The sequence below is a fragment of the Gadus morhua genome, chromosome 18 (genome assembly GCF_902167405.1).
Source record: "Gadus morhua chromosome 18, gadMor3.0, whole genome shotgun sequence".
Taxonomy (NCBI): Eukaryota; Metazoa; Chordata; class Actinopteri; order Gadiformes; family Gadidae; genus Gadus; species Gadus morhua.
In genome coordinates, this window is record NC_044065.1 from 18,245,997 (window position 1) to 18,259,557 (window position 13,561).

A 13,561-nucleotide genomic window follows, 5' to 3' on the forward strand; every position below is an offset into this window, starting at 1 on the left:
CGATCATCTGACAATCTGTCTATAGGGTGTACATGGTAACTCAAATCCTATATATATATATTTTTTTTTTTAGAAATAAACAAAATGCTTCAATAATCTGGACCATCTACTACATCATAATTCTATCCAAGTTTGGTGATCTGCCCCTCATTAAAAGAGCATGGCTATTAACTCTGATTGTGCTTTCATTGTGCCCCTAAATTGTATTTTCTTTTCCACTAGAGGGCGGTAGAAGTAAGAGTAAGGACGTTTCTGGACCGAATCTGTCCTCCAGCGCTCACCAATTACCAGACACATCCATGATGCGATGGGAGTCTGGTCACTAGAGTCACGGCATGTCTACACAGTCCATACGAAGATTTGTTCAGGCTCAGGCTTTATTGTGCAGACGTTACATATAAACCTACACAGCCCGCCCTGAATCATAACATCAGGGATACTTATTGCATTAGTTAAATTAACTTTTTAACTTTTTTCTTTAATTGTTTAACTACACTTTTAATTAACACCGATTATAGACAATTCGATGTTAGAGGAAAGGCGATGGCACAAAAGTTGTGGTGCGAGTTATTTGAGACGTTCCCTTAGGCCAGGGAATTCACTTATTCAGCGCATAGGCAACGCTTACCCTCTTACTCACTCCATGCTCTTGCGTGATCCACCCTAGTGGTAAAGAACAGAAAAGGAAGAAAAAAAGACAGGAGGTCTGCTCTGAACCACAGGGAAGAGAAAAAACCTTTACGGAGCTGCGTGGATTGCATGGTTGCATGTTGAGCAAGCGTCTAGAGAAAGGGGATATTCAGCTGTAGGACCTCGAGAGGAGCGACCCTGCAGAGCTCAGGAGGTCCCGCCACAGGATGGGCGCTCTCATAACACGATGGACAACGTGGGCAAACCTTTTGATTTGGATTGGAATAACAGGCGTCTGTGGTAAGGTTTTTAAAAAAAAAATCCATTTTGTTTTACTTTTATAGGCCTTATAGTGTTTCATGATGAGTGATCAAGTGGCATTGGATATTACGACGGGATGTAATCTTTTCACATCACGTTGACCGTTGACCACATGTTTTATAATGATAATTAATGCTAATCTCACTGGTCAGCTGTTTTGACGTGTTGATGCTGATGTTGCTGCTATTTTTAAAAAACTATTAAAACAACGATAGGACTATTTCTAGCAGTGTAAAAAATACCTAAAGAAACATTTTCTATTTAAGTCCAACTTTTAATAGAAGTATGTTCTGCTGAACAAACATGTAGTCTTTTCAATCTATAATGCCTATTTCTATGGTGAATATAGTAGGCCTATATATCTTTTCCAATTGTTGCTTCAAATTAAAGAGTCATCCATAACTACAACGATCAGCCTTGGTTTGGTTGCAGGCTCCAACGTGTGCACGTCCAGAGGGGCAAGCACGTGTAAGCAGTGCCTGGCCGTGCATCCCAGCTGTGCCTGGTGCTTCCAAGAGGTGCGTGTACAGCAAGTCTGCCGCAATCACTTCAAAGAAAGGTTTTGAAAATCCGGGTTAGGTACTGGCACAGAGTGGCACACTATCGGTCTGGGGGAGAGATTTGTACACAGTTTGGAATTTCCTTTCAAGTGATGATTGACCAACCGTTCACAATCACAACTCATCTCTAATCCACATCCCTGTGAACTTGTTGCTGACCTTTGCTGTCCATACACATTAATTAATTATTGATGTTATTTAATTCAACATTCCCATTTGGCAAGATTTAGAAACAAAGTAGAAGGCATAAAATGATTCAGTAGGCCAACATTTCGAGGGGCTACGGTAAATAGTCAGCTCTCTTCTCACTCCCTGTCAGTATAAGGGTAGCATTTCGCTCGCCTGTGATTGACAGGCAGGATAAATCACAGATCAGGAAGAGGTGCCCTTTCAGAAATGAGCCGGGAATGGTCCAAAAACAAACTTGTCTCACTAATATTTGACAGAGGGCTTTAACATTTCTAAGAAACGACAATAAAAAATACAGCATCTTAAAATAAGATTAAAGAAAACGGGTGCCAACTCTAAACCCAGTCGGTCACTATAGAACGCTCGATCAACCCGTTGCTCATGCTCTTTCCACCCACAGGACTTTGGGCAGGGCACCGCTGGCTCTTCGCGGTGCGACCTGAAGGCTAAGCTCATCGCTGCGGGCTGTGCTCCCGCAGGCCTGGAGTCCCCCTCCAGCACACTGCAGGTGGTGGAGAACCGGCCCCTGACGCGCAAGGCGGCGGGGGCCACCAAGGACGTCACGCAGATCCAGCCTCAGAAGCTCCACATCACCCTCCGACCAGGTGGGCTCTCCCTGTGTGAGGGCGTGGGCGAGCCGCCGCTCTGAGGACATGCTATTGAGATCAATGCACGACATGCCGTTTATAGAGTCACTAACACTCATTGCAGTTCGCCATGTTTCACCGGAGATGGTGCTTTAACTATAGACTTACTATTGTATATTTTAGATAATATAGAGTACTCAGACCTCCCTGTTTCTCCCTCTCCCAGATGACGCCAAACGTTTCCGGGTGAAGGTTCGCCAGGTGGAGGACTACCCTGTGGATCTCTACTACCTCATGGACCTCTCGTTCTCCATGAACGACGACCTGTTCCACCTGCGCTCACTGGGCAAGCAGCTGGCCGTGGCCATGAACCGCACCACCAGCAACCTGCGCATGGGCTTCGGGGCCTTCGTGGACAAGCCGCTCTCGCCTTACATGTACATCGCCCCCGAGGCGGCCGTCAAGAACCCCTGTGTCATGTGAGTGTCGAGGAGAACCAGAGGGGCCTCCAGGGCCAACGACACTCCCAACACCAAAGCATGTTCTTCTTCGTCCAGGAGTGTACTTCTTCCATTGATCGTTCTTCTTCCATAAGCCTTCTTCTTCCATTGATCGTTCTTCTTCCAATCGCCTTCTTCTTCCATAGAGCGTTCTTCTACCATAGAGCCTTCTTCTTCCATAGAGCGTTCTTCTTCCATAGAGCGTTCTTCTTCCATAGAGCGTTCTTCTTCCATAGAGCCTTCTTCTTCCATAAAGCGTTCTTCTTCCATAGGCGCTCTTCTGCCAAAGTCTTTGTCTCCCATAGTCAGGGGTGGACTGGGACAAAAATTCAGCCCTGGCATTTTCTGTCCAGACCAGCCTACTACATTATCAGCACTAGAGGTGGGACGAGACGAACGGGAAGAACCCTGTATGTACTTTATTAAAACAATTTAATCAAGTACATACATCCGAATAATAGTACAGCACTGCAAATAGCAGTTGTTGCTTTTTTTTGTTTTTGTTTTTCAAGTTTGTGTCTCTTGTGCTGCTGACAAGAAAGTTATGAAACCTGAACAGGAAGTTAACAGACATCCTGTGGTCGCTGCATTTCAAACCCCCATATCTACATATCTACAAAATCCTTGATAAATATCACACTTGATCCAACGCTAAATTCTCTCTTGCAGTTTTTAGTCTGTGAATGTGAAAATCTTTTGGTGTAAGCCCAGCATTAGTTAAAACCAGACTCGGACAATAATAACAAAATATCCTGACAAATAATCTAAATAGAAACATATTACAGACAGTAGCAGCATTAGAGCTGAAACTCATTTGTTTCAACTGTGACTCAGTCAGTGAAAACATAAATAGAGAATTGAATGTTTTTTATCTGTAGCTGCGAGAAAAAGTCTAAGACATGAATTACAGGTCTGAACAGATATGCATTCTCATATCAGACATTAGACTTTTTCACACAGCTATAGATAAAAACAAAAAATATAAATTCTCTATTTATGGTTATATTTATATATATTGCCCTACTTCCTCGTCCGCAGCCAGCCAGCTACACTCCTCACCAAATTCATGACCTGCAAGAAACAGCAAACAGAACTTGTACTCAGTATCTGTGTACTGAGTGACAAGTATATGTAGCCATGTAGACTTTTTGTGACGTAGTGACACTTAGTGAACAAATTTACCTGTCATGAAGGATGACTTAAGTCTCAAAAGAGCCCCAATACCTACCTGCATAACTGTTCATTGAACTTAAAAGAAATGCAGATGTTTGAAATTAAAATCATCAATATGAAAATCTTCAACCAGGAAATAAACCTTTGTTTCAACCTGAGATGAAACATGTTGCATAGTAAACTCGCAAAGTCAAGACGAATCTCTCGAAGAAGAAGAAGAAGAAGAAGAAGAAGAAGAAGTTCTATTAGGTCAGGAAAACCTGTTTGACAGGAGATGATGGTAGCAGAGAATATAAAGAGACATTTATGAATTACCAATTGTCACTTTATCACACATATAGTATGTTTCTTCACATAAACCTTTAAACATACATATTGCATTCCTCTCACCACATGTAATAGTCATTACCTCAGTAAACAATCAATTAATTGAAAGATTACAATAAATTCAATGGCAAATATTGCAAATTAAACAAATTATTTCCTATAGGTTTACTTGTATTTTGTGCTAAAATTCAAAGTATCTCATCTGTATTTACAATACAGCATGATTCTGCATCTCCATTTACAGCTCATTAGTCCATGTCAATGTTTACTGATGCTATGGCAATAAGAGACTGCTGACGTTAGAAGCTGTTAGCTACCTTAACTAAATCATCTGAACAATAATAACCCATAATATCACAATTCGGCATATTTAAACAAAATCAACCACAACTACCAACAGTCACAGCCCTTCAACTCTGGGCTAATATGTTGTCACAAGTATGCAGTTAATTAGGTCACAACACATTCAATGTAAAAATGTCTCAAAATGTAGCCTAGCTAGCCCCAGGCTAACGTTACTTAGCATATAATAATAATAATAATAATAATAATAAATGAAATTTATATAGCGCTTAATATGGTACTCTAAGACGCTTTACATATTGGCCTATCAAAACTATATGCCTCCACTCGCTCGTCTCCCGGCCCGGCAGCACAAGCTGGGGTGTTGACCCCGGCACCAAATAGGTCTGTAAAATTTGAACATTTAGCAGTTTCCACCTCCAGAGAGTCGCAGTTTTTCAGTGCCACCCGGGCGTTTCTTACGCTTATCCATTTTCAGCTCCGTCCCGACTCCCACGACTCCGGCCCATGCCATGAGGTCCAGCCCACCCTGGTTTCTGTTGTGAATGACAGCACTGTCAGGGTTATCTGAGCCAGTCAGCCAATGATTGATTGACAATGACAAACATAGACCAATAATATGTGTCGATGCTGGCCACACACTGCTAGCCCTCTGTTGCCCATTGGCTGGCCCAATTGGAGGGAATTTAGAGAGAGAGAAAAAAAAAAAACATAGCGGACCGGACCGGCCCACATTGGGTCAACGGCCCACCGGGACGATGCCCGGTATGCCAGATGGCCAGTCCACCCCTGCCCATAGTGTTCTTCTTTAATAGAGCGTTCTTCTTCCATAGATCCTTCTTCTTCCATAGCGTTCTTCTGCCAAAGTGTTTGTCTCCCATAGTGTTCTTCTTCCATAGAGCGTTCTTCTTCCAAAGTGCTCGTCTTCTATAGTGTTTGTCTTCCATCGAGCGTTCACCTAGAGCATTCGACTCCCAATGAACATTCATATTCCAGAGAGCATTAGTCTTCCATAGAGTGTTCATCTTCAATAGTGTTTGTCTCCCATGGTGTTCATCTTCAATAGTGTTTGTCTTCCATAGTGTTCGTCTCCCATATGGTTCATCTACAATCAGAGTTTGCATAGCGGTGTGGTGGTAGTCCCATGACCTGTTTTGGGATTGAGGTTTTCAATGCCAATGTAACGGATTGACTTTACTCCCAATGCCTTAAGAATGCTGTAACTGGGGACCTGAACATGGTTAAGTCAATAGTCATTCCTCATTCGGCTCGGCAGATAAACCTCCGACTCCAATCCTGGAGTCACAGATTTGAATAGTAAATGGGGAGAACCATTTACTATAGTTATTTAGCCGTCAAAAATACATTTACCATTCACGCATTAAGCAGTCAGAATACAACGTAGTAGTTAGTCATTTAGCAGACGCTTTTATCCAAAACAACTTACTGTATTTCATTGAAATGAAGGCGCTGAAGGAGGCGGGGGCATCTCCCTCATGTTGAACAACTCCTAGACATCATTAAACTATTAAATTTCCTCTCACACGGTCCATTCCTGGAGCACCAGCGACATGACCGCCAGCCTGGGATGAGGTCATGTCTTCACACCTCACCTTTAAGATCCACAGCTCTCGTTAAATGTGTACAAATGCTGGCGCTAGTGCTTGGTCAGCCCCTCTGACTCAGGGGCTGGTAGGTGGGTGAGAAGTTAAAGAATGTTCCCCCAGAGCCACCCTGCACTCAACCCCACCCCTGAAGCTTGGGTTCGGGTTGTTCTGGAGCCTTCTAACACCATCCACACCCCCGCCACACCCCTCGCTTGGTCTGTTCATCAGATCTCGGCAGGGTTGCTAGTTCAATTCAATTTGAATTCTACAGTCCTTAGGCCCAATCCCATTTCTACCCCTTACCCCCTCCCCTTACCCCTCCCCCTTGTTTTGAAGAGGTAAGGGTAAGGGGTAAGGGTAAGGGGTAAGGGGTAAGGGGTACCCTTGGTGTTCGCGGCTGATGTTTCTTGTGAAGCTGTGGTTACCGGCTCTCAAGTCTCACACATTCGGCGTGAGACACACACAATTCAACCCATGCACACGCTCACACGCCACACTTCGTATTTCTCACGCAGAGAAATTACCAGTATAGCGCCCACCAATTTGTGCCGCTATTTAACAGTGGAACAGGTAGGAATCAATTGGGTTCCCCATACGTAGGGTAACCAGACGTCCTCTTTTGCCCGGACATGCCGTCTTTTTGAGACACTTCAAAATCGTCCTGGATTTTATTGCAAATTGCAATGTTCACATTGAATTTGCCTTGTGTTTTTCTGGGTTGTTCACAAAAGTTAGGCAACACCCTCCCCTACTCAGTTCTGTTCGCTTTGCATTGGTGGAAGTGAGTAGGGGAGAGATTAAGTAGAGCCCAGATTGGACGGTTTGACTTTAGACTTACCGTCATGTTTTGTATTTATTTTTATTACAATTATTGTTTTATAGGGACAAACATTAACAAATTTCTCCTACAGGGGAATGATAAAGTTCTATCTTTTGAACAGAAAGAAACATTTGGTCATACTTTGCACACTTTACAGCATTGGCCTATATATACATTTATGTTTTTGCACGTTTGCAACGTTTACAATATCAGGGAAAGTATGTGCCTGCCCTGTACTGGTGTTGCCTAGGCCAATAGCCTTTTGAGGCAGTGCTGTTTCTGAATATAAGTGTTAAGGGGCCAATAATGCTTCCTCTCATACATTAGTCACCATGTCTCTGGACACATTGTATGCAGTCACATGTAAATATATACATAAAATCTCACTCTGAACTCAAAACTTGAGAGCCCTGAGTTACCATCAAGAAGTCTCTCTGTATTAGTTTCCATCCCTGTCTCGTAATCCAACATATATCAGGAGGACATAAATAAAGGACTACATCATCGTTCTAAAATAGAATAATAGCAACAACAAAGTCATTTGTGGATTTTAACTCATCAATCAACAAACCAATCATTGGACGATGTGCTTAGCTGAATGATCCAAAAAACATGTCGCAAGACATGTTTTTTGTGTCGCACTGGACCAATCAGTGAGCGGCGTGTGTTTGATTGACAGTATCAACACCACCTGCCTGCCCCAGTTTGGCTACAAGCACGTGCTGTCGCTGACGGGGGAGGTGGAGCGCTTCACTGAGGAGGTCAGGAAGCAGATGGTGTCCAGGAACCGGGACTCACCCGAGGGTGGCTTCGACGCCATCATCCAGGTCGCCGCCTGCAAGGTGAGGGGGCCGTGTGCACGTACACACACATGAGTACACAAATGCACGCACGCACACACAAGGGATGTCAATGGATGTTAGCCGCCATTAACATCCAAGTAGAGACTGGAATTGTATCTTCTTATACACATGACATAAATCCTCATTGCTCATTTATTTCCCAAATCAGTTCAGTTCAGCCTCATTATCAGGACAGATATCATAAATGTTGTGCTATAGCACTTGGAACGTTGCGATATAACTAAAATAATGTTTTTTTCTCCCATTCGCACCTCTTTGCACGTCTACGACGAGTGTTGCTACATTTCTAACAGAGGTGTGTGTATGTGTGTGTGTGGGTGTGTGCGTGCGTGCGTGTGTGTGTGTGCGTGTTTGCATGCGTGCGTGCGTGCGTGCCTGTGTGTGTGTGTGTGTGTGTGTGTGTGTGTGTGTGTGTGTGTGTGTGTGTGTGTGTGTGTGTGTGTGTGTGTGTGTGTGTGTGTGTGTGTGTGTTATGAACCAGGACCGGATCGGCTGGCGGACCGGAGCGTCTCACCTGCTGATCTTTGCGTCCGACGCCAAGGCCCACATGGCTCTGGACGGCCGCGTGGCGGGGATCGTCCGCCCCAACGACGGGCAGTGTCACCTCAACGCCCGGAACATGTACAGCATGTCCACCATCATGGTCAGTGTGTGTGTACCGCATCTTCATTTGTGTTTCTCAATGTGCTTTGTATTTGTATCAAAGTGTGTGTGTGTGTGTGTGTGTGTGTGTGTGTGTGTGTGTGTGTGTGTGTGTGTGTGTGTGTGTGTGTGTGTGTGTGTGTGTGTGTGTGTGTGTGTGCGTGCGTGCGTGTGTGTGTGTGTGTGTGTGCGCGCAAGTGGGTGTGAGTGTGTGTGTACTGTGTGTACGTGGGTGTGTTTTCATGTGGGTGTGTTTGTGTCTCAGGACTACCCCTCTCTGGCGCTGATCAATGAGAAGATGTCGGAGAACAACATCAACCTGGTATTTGCTGTCACCCAGTCGGTCGTCTCTCTCTACCAGGTGAGTCGCTGACACACTCAGCCTTCACGTTCAGCACAAACTGGTCTCGCATCCAGTTCATTCTTCATCTTTAATCTAGTCTTGTGCCGGGCTTATAAAGCACAGCACATGTGCATCATGCATGAGACATGGCAGATGTTAAAGAATATCACAAAGCAGGACAGGACTAATGAATTTAGTAAATAAATGAATGAAAGATGATTCCACCATAATAATAATTATAATAATAAATGACATTTATATAGCGCTTAATATGGCCTCTAAGACGCTTTACATATTGCCCTATCAAAACTATGTAAGACAGACTAGGAATAAAAGAAAAACAGAGGTTAAACATGAAGAATAAGGTGGGAGTTAGGTGGGGAAGGCTAGTGTGAAAAGGTATGTTTTGAGGGCAGATTTCAAAGAAGAGAGGGTTGGAGAGACTTTGATGTGGGAGGGGAGTGAATTCCAAAGGGTGGGGGCAGCAACTTAGAAGGCCCGATCACCCCAAGTCCGTCGCTCAGTCCGTGGAACTTGTAGCAGGTTGGCAGAATTGGACCTGAGGAATCGGGAGGGGGCGTGGTGATGGAGGAGGTCGGCAAGGTAGGGGGGGGCTAGGCTGTTGAGGGCCTTGTAGGTGATGAGTACGATTTTGTAGTTGATTCTGTGTTTAATTGGAAGCCAATGGAGTTCACGGAGGACAGGTGTGATGTGTTCTCTGGAGCGGGTACCAGTGAGGAGGCGTGCAGCTGAGTTCTGGACATATTGAAGTTTTTTGAGGACTTTGTTGGTGGTGCCGTAGAGAAGACCATTGCAGTAGTCAAGCCTGGATGAAATGAAAGCGTGGATGAGTGTCGCAGCAGCGGTAGTTGACAGGTTGGGGCGGAGGCGGGCGATGTTTCGGAGGTGGAAAAAGGCAGTTTTGGTAATATGGTTAACATGGGGGAGGAAGGAGAGAGTGGGGTCCATGATGACCCCATGATGACCATGATGACCATGATGTTAGATTCAATTAAATGATTGTCATTATGCAGTAAAATTACAATGAACTGCAGTTTGCATCTTAATTTCCAAAGTTGCATGAATGGCAGGCAAATCGCTGCCCCATATAAATCAATGGTAAAAATTTAGAAACAATTCCCAATATATATAGTAGTATAAAAATATGTAAACAAAACCTTCAATCAGTAAAGTGTCAAAGGATCCACGAGAGGTTGGCCAAGTCAAGCTTGGTTTAAGCTACAGGGCATTAACTGCTTAGCTACAAATGTTCTATGGCGAAGTTGATTTGTTGCGAGGCGTCTTCATTCATCTCCTGTCTGGGGCTGTTTCTCTGTATGCTACAAAACATGGGTTCTGTAAAAGGAGAATGTGTGATCACATTACCGGGAGGAATTGTCTGAATGGGTCTGGGATTTAAAAAATAAAATGGAACCTGGAAAGTGTTTGAGAAAAGTCAAATAATCCAGTTGGAAAGAACAGTGGAAACATTGTGGTTTTTGCAACATTGAATTATTCACCAGAACACAGATGAGTACCCTGTTATTACCCAGAAGCCTCAGCCAGCAGCCAGCCCCACTGAACCTGGCATGTCCCCCGCATTCAACAGTTGGGCTCGGAAGTTTTGCAAATAATGACGGTTAAATGACAGCTGTGTTGTTATATAATGTTGATTATCAGCAATATTGTTATTCTTATTTATTTATGAGTTACTGATCCGGTAATGTAATCTCTCAAACACAATGTAAAGAAAGAGTCCTTCATTAACCTCCTTACCTCAACCAGAGTTTAGAAAGCCTAAACTTAAACAAGAAAGTGAAGAAATACTCCCTTGGTTGCTCTTTCATAGGATATTAATAACAGTTATATAACTGGTCTGATCTAATACATAATTATATTGATACATAATAATGCATAATTCTGCGGTGGCCGGTCTATATGAAGTGTGTTTGTGTCATCAGAACTACAGTGAGCTGATTCCTGGCGCTACCGTGGGCATGCTGTCCAAGGACTCACGCAATGTGATCCAGCTCATACTGAACGCGTACGCAGTGAGTAGCGCACACACAGGCATGTGTCACCCACTCACTCTCACAGACCCACATAAATATACTGATGCACGTGCATATACATCATATGCACATGCTATGCACACACACACACACACGTACTCACACACACACTTTGATACAAATATATTCATACACATGTAGATACAAACATGCAAATTCAATTAAATTAGATTTCGCTCTTTATCACAGTTACAGTCTGAAAGGGCTTTACAGGCCATATATTGATGACTCCCCCGAAGACCCCACCCCTCAAGTTGACCTACATTACAAGCATTACAAGCAAACATAACAAGCAAAGCATTACAAGCAAACCTAAAAATATAAAAAGATGTTTGGTGAGCGGGCTGGTAGCCACCAGGAGTCGAGTCACGATCACAGCAACACCCTAAAACAGAGACAGCATGATGGTTAGATGGGGCAGGGTGGACAACGAACATGGAGCACACCTCTAATCTAGTACCTATCTGCAGCAGGGCTAGGCTAGTGCTGGCTAAGGCTAACCGGTAGAGTTAGTTGTAATGAGGGCTAAGGGACACTCCTAGGAGCCAAATGAGAGAGTAAAGGGGAAGGTTTTAAGTTTAGATTGGACATTTTCATCAGAGTCAGCTGCCCTGATTACAGGCGGCAGTTCCACGGATAGGGCATTCGATAAAAGAACGCCTTCTTCTGATTTTGTCATCTTTTTGGGATCTTTTGTAAGTGAAAGAAGGTCAGCTCCTGAAGGACAAAATTAATCCTTCAGGTACGATAGTGTTAATCCATGCAGGATAGGGCAGAAGTAGCTCGCAAAGTCAGTTGAGGGAGGAGAGGACAGGGGATTCTAGTAGTTCTAGGAGTCTAAGAGCGGCGTTGTGCACATTCTGGAGGCTTCTCCTGGTGAGATTCTATAAACAGGACAACACTGCATTACAGTAATCTAGCCTAAAAGATAGAAATGCATGGAGAAGCGTCTCGCCGCTGTGCGTCTAACATTAGTCTGAATTCAGCAATGATCTAAGATCCTGATCAAAACAAAGCATACGGTCAAGCAAGAGCCCAAGATTTTCCACACAGGAACTTTTGGGGATTGCAGAGCCCCCACAAAGTGCGGCGTCCAGATCGAGAGCTTCTCTTCAGTCTCTACACGCACGACATCAAAGCGCTGGAATTGCTTGTCATTGGAATCTCATTGGAAGACACCATCTCAAAAACACAAACATATATTTTCTTTCCCCTAGTGCTGTTGAGAGGCAACCTGAGGCATTATCCACGGGTTCCAGGAGAAACTTGTTAATGTCAGTTTGTGTTGTGGACTAAATTGGTGTGTGTGTGTGTGTGTGTGTGTGTGTGTGTGTGTGTGTGTGTGTGTGTGTGTGTGTGTGTGTGTGTGTGTGTGTGTGTGTGTGTGTGTGTGTGTGTGTGTGTGTGTGTGTGTACATTTGCATGTGTGTGTGTGTGTGTGTACGTTTGCGTGTGTGTGTGTGTGTGTGTGTGTGTGTGTGTGTGTGTGTGTGTGTGTGTGTGTGTGTGTGTGTGTGTGTGTCTGTGTGTGTGTGTGTGTGTGTGCGTGTGTGTACATTTGCATGTGTGTGTGTGTGTGTGTGTGTGTGTGTGTGTACGTTTGCGTGTGTATGTGTGTGTGTGTGTGTGCGTGTGTACGTTTGCGTGTGTGTGTGTGTGTGTGTGTGTGTGTGTGTGTGCGCACGTTTGCATGTGTAGAAAATCCGCTCCAAGGTGGAGCTGGAGGTGCTGGGGGTTCCCGAGGAGCTGTCCCTGTCCTTCAACGCCACCTGTCTGAACGGACAGCTCAACCCGGGACTCAAGTCCTGCTCCGGACTCAAGATCGGAGACACGGTTGGTTAATGTTCAACTATATGACCCCTGATTGGTGGAGCTGATGGAGGGGGCGGAGGAGCTTTTATGGTGAAATCGCTACACCTCAACACATGACAACAGAACTTCTATGCTATCGGAAGCCATTTTTTATGACGATGCCAACTTCTGTGTTGATGGGTGGTTATGTTTGTGTCCTCATCAGTTACCTCTTCAGCAGTCAACCCACCTCCTGTCCTATCTTTGCTGCTTTAGGTCTTTACAAGACCTAAAGCATTGCATGTAAGAACCCAACAATCAAGAACAAAAAATCCCACTTGTACTCCAAAGCAGCCCCAGACAGTGCGTCTGCCAATCATCGACCAGCGCATGAGATGCTGATTATGATTATACATTCTAGACAAAAAGACTAGAGGTTTCTGGTCAGTGTAAACCAGAACAGATTGCACGCTGGCCCCAATGTACACCTCAAAACACTGCAGCCTAACAAACTGTTTTTAACTTACCTCTCGTGCAGAAGAGTGACCTGCAGAAGAGTGCAACTTTTGGTTATAGCGGATGGGTAGAGAAGGACGTAATAGCATTCACAACAGTCTCACTTGAGTTTCGTCTTTTTGAGGGACAGATGGAAGGTATACAGCCTGCGACCTTACTGCCCTATATGTTGGATATGCTCATCTTGTTTTTTTTGGAGCAATTAGAAACCTAGTTAAAACAAGTTCAAACCAACTCATCTGCTAAAATTGACCATATTTTTCAGGGAACTCACATTCTGCTCATTACGATACATACCAATCTTCTATGGTGAAGAA

The 13,561-nt window shown here is 44.2% G+C and overlaps 1 protein-coding gene across 1 annotated transcript in view; it reads left to right on the plus strand.

The window, feature by feature from the left end:
• Nucleotides 1-362: 362 nt before the first annotated feature.
• The window catches only part of itgb3b (integrin beta 3b), a 28,191-nt gene continuing 14,992 nt past the window's right edge, over nucleotides 363-13,561 (plus strand). The window contains exons 1-9 of the mRNA XM_030339289.1: nucleotides 363-930; nucleotides 1,384-1,469; nucleotides 2,101-2,305; nucleotides 2,514-2,766; nucleotides 7,697-7,859; nucleotides 8,362-8,523; nucleotides 8,788-8,883; nucleotides 10,827-10,916; nucleotides 12,636-12,770. Of these exons, the coding sequence (XP_030195149.1) occupies nucleotides 858-930; nucleotides 1,384-1,469; nucleotides 2,101-2,305; nucleotides 2,514-2,766; nucleotides 7,697-7,859; nucleotides 8,362-8,523; nucleotides 8,788-8,883; nucleotides 10,827-10,916; nucleotides 12,636-12,770 (1,263 nt within the window). The 5' untranslated portion in view covers nucleotides 363-857. The remainder of the gene's footprint in view (nucleotides 931-1,383; nucleotides 1,470-2,100; nucleotides 2,306-2,513; nucleotides 2,767-7,696; nucleotides 7,860-8,361; nucleotides 8,524-8,787; nucleotides 8,884-10,826; nucleotides 10,917-12,635; nucleotides 12,771-13,561) is intronic.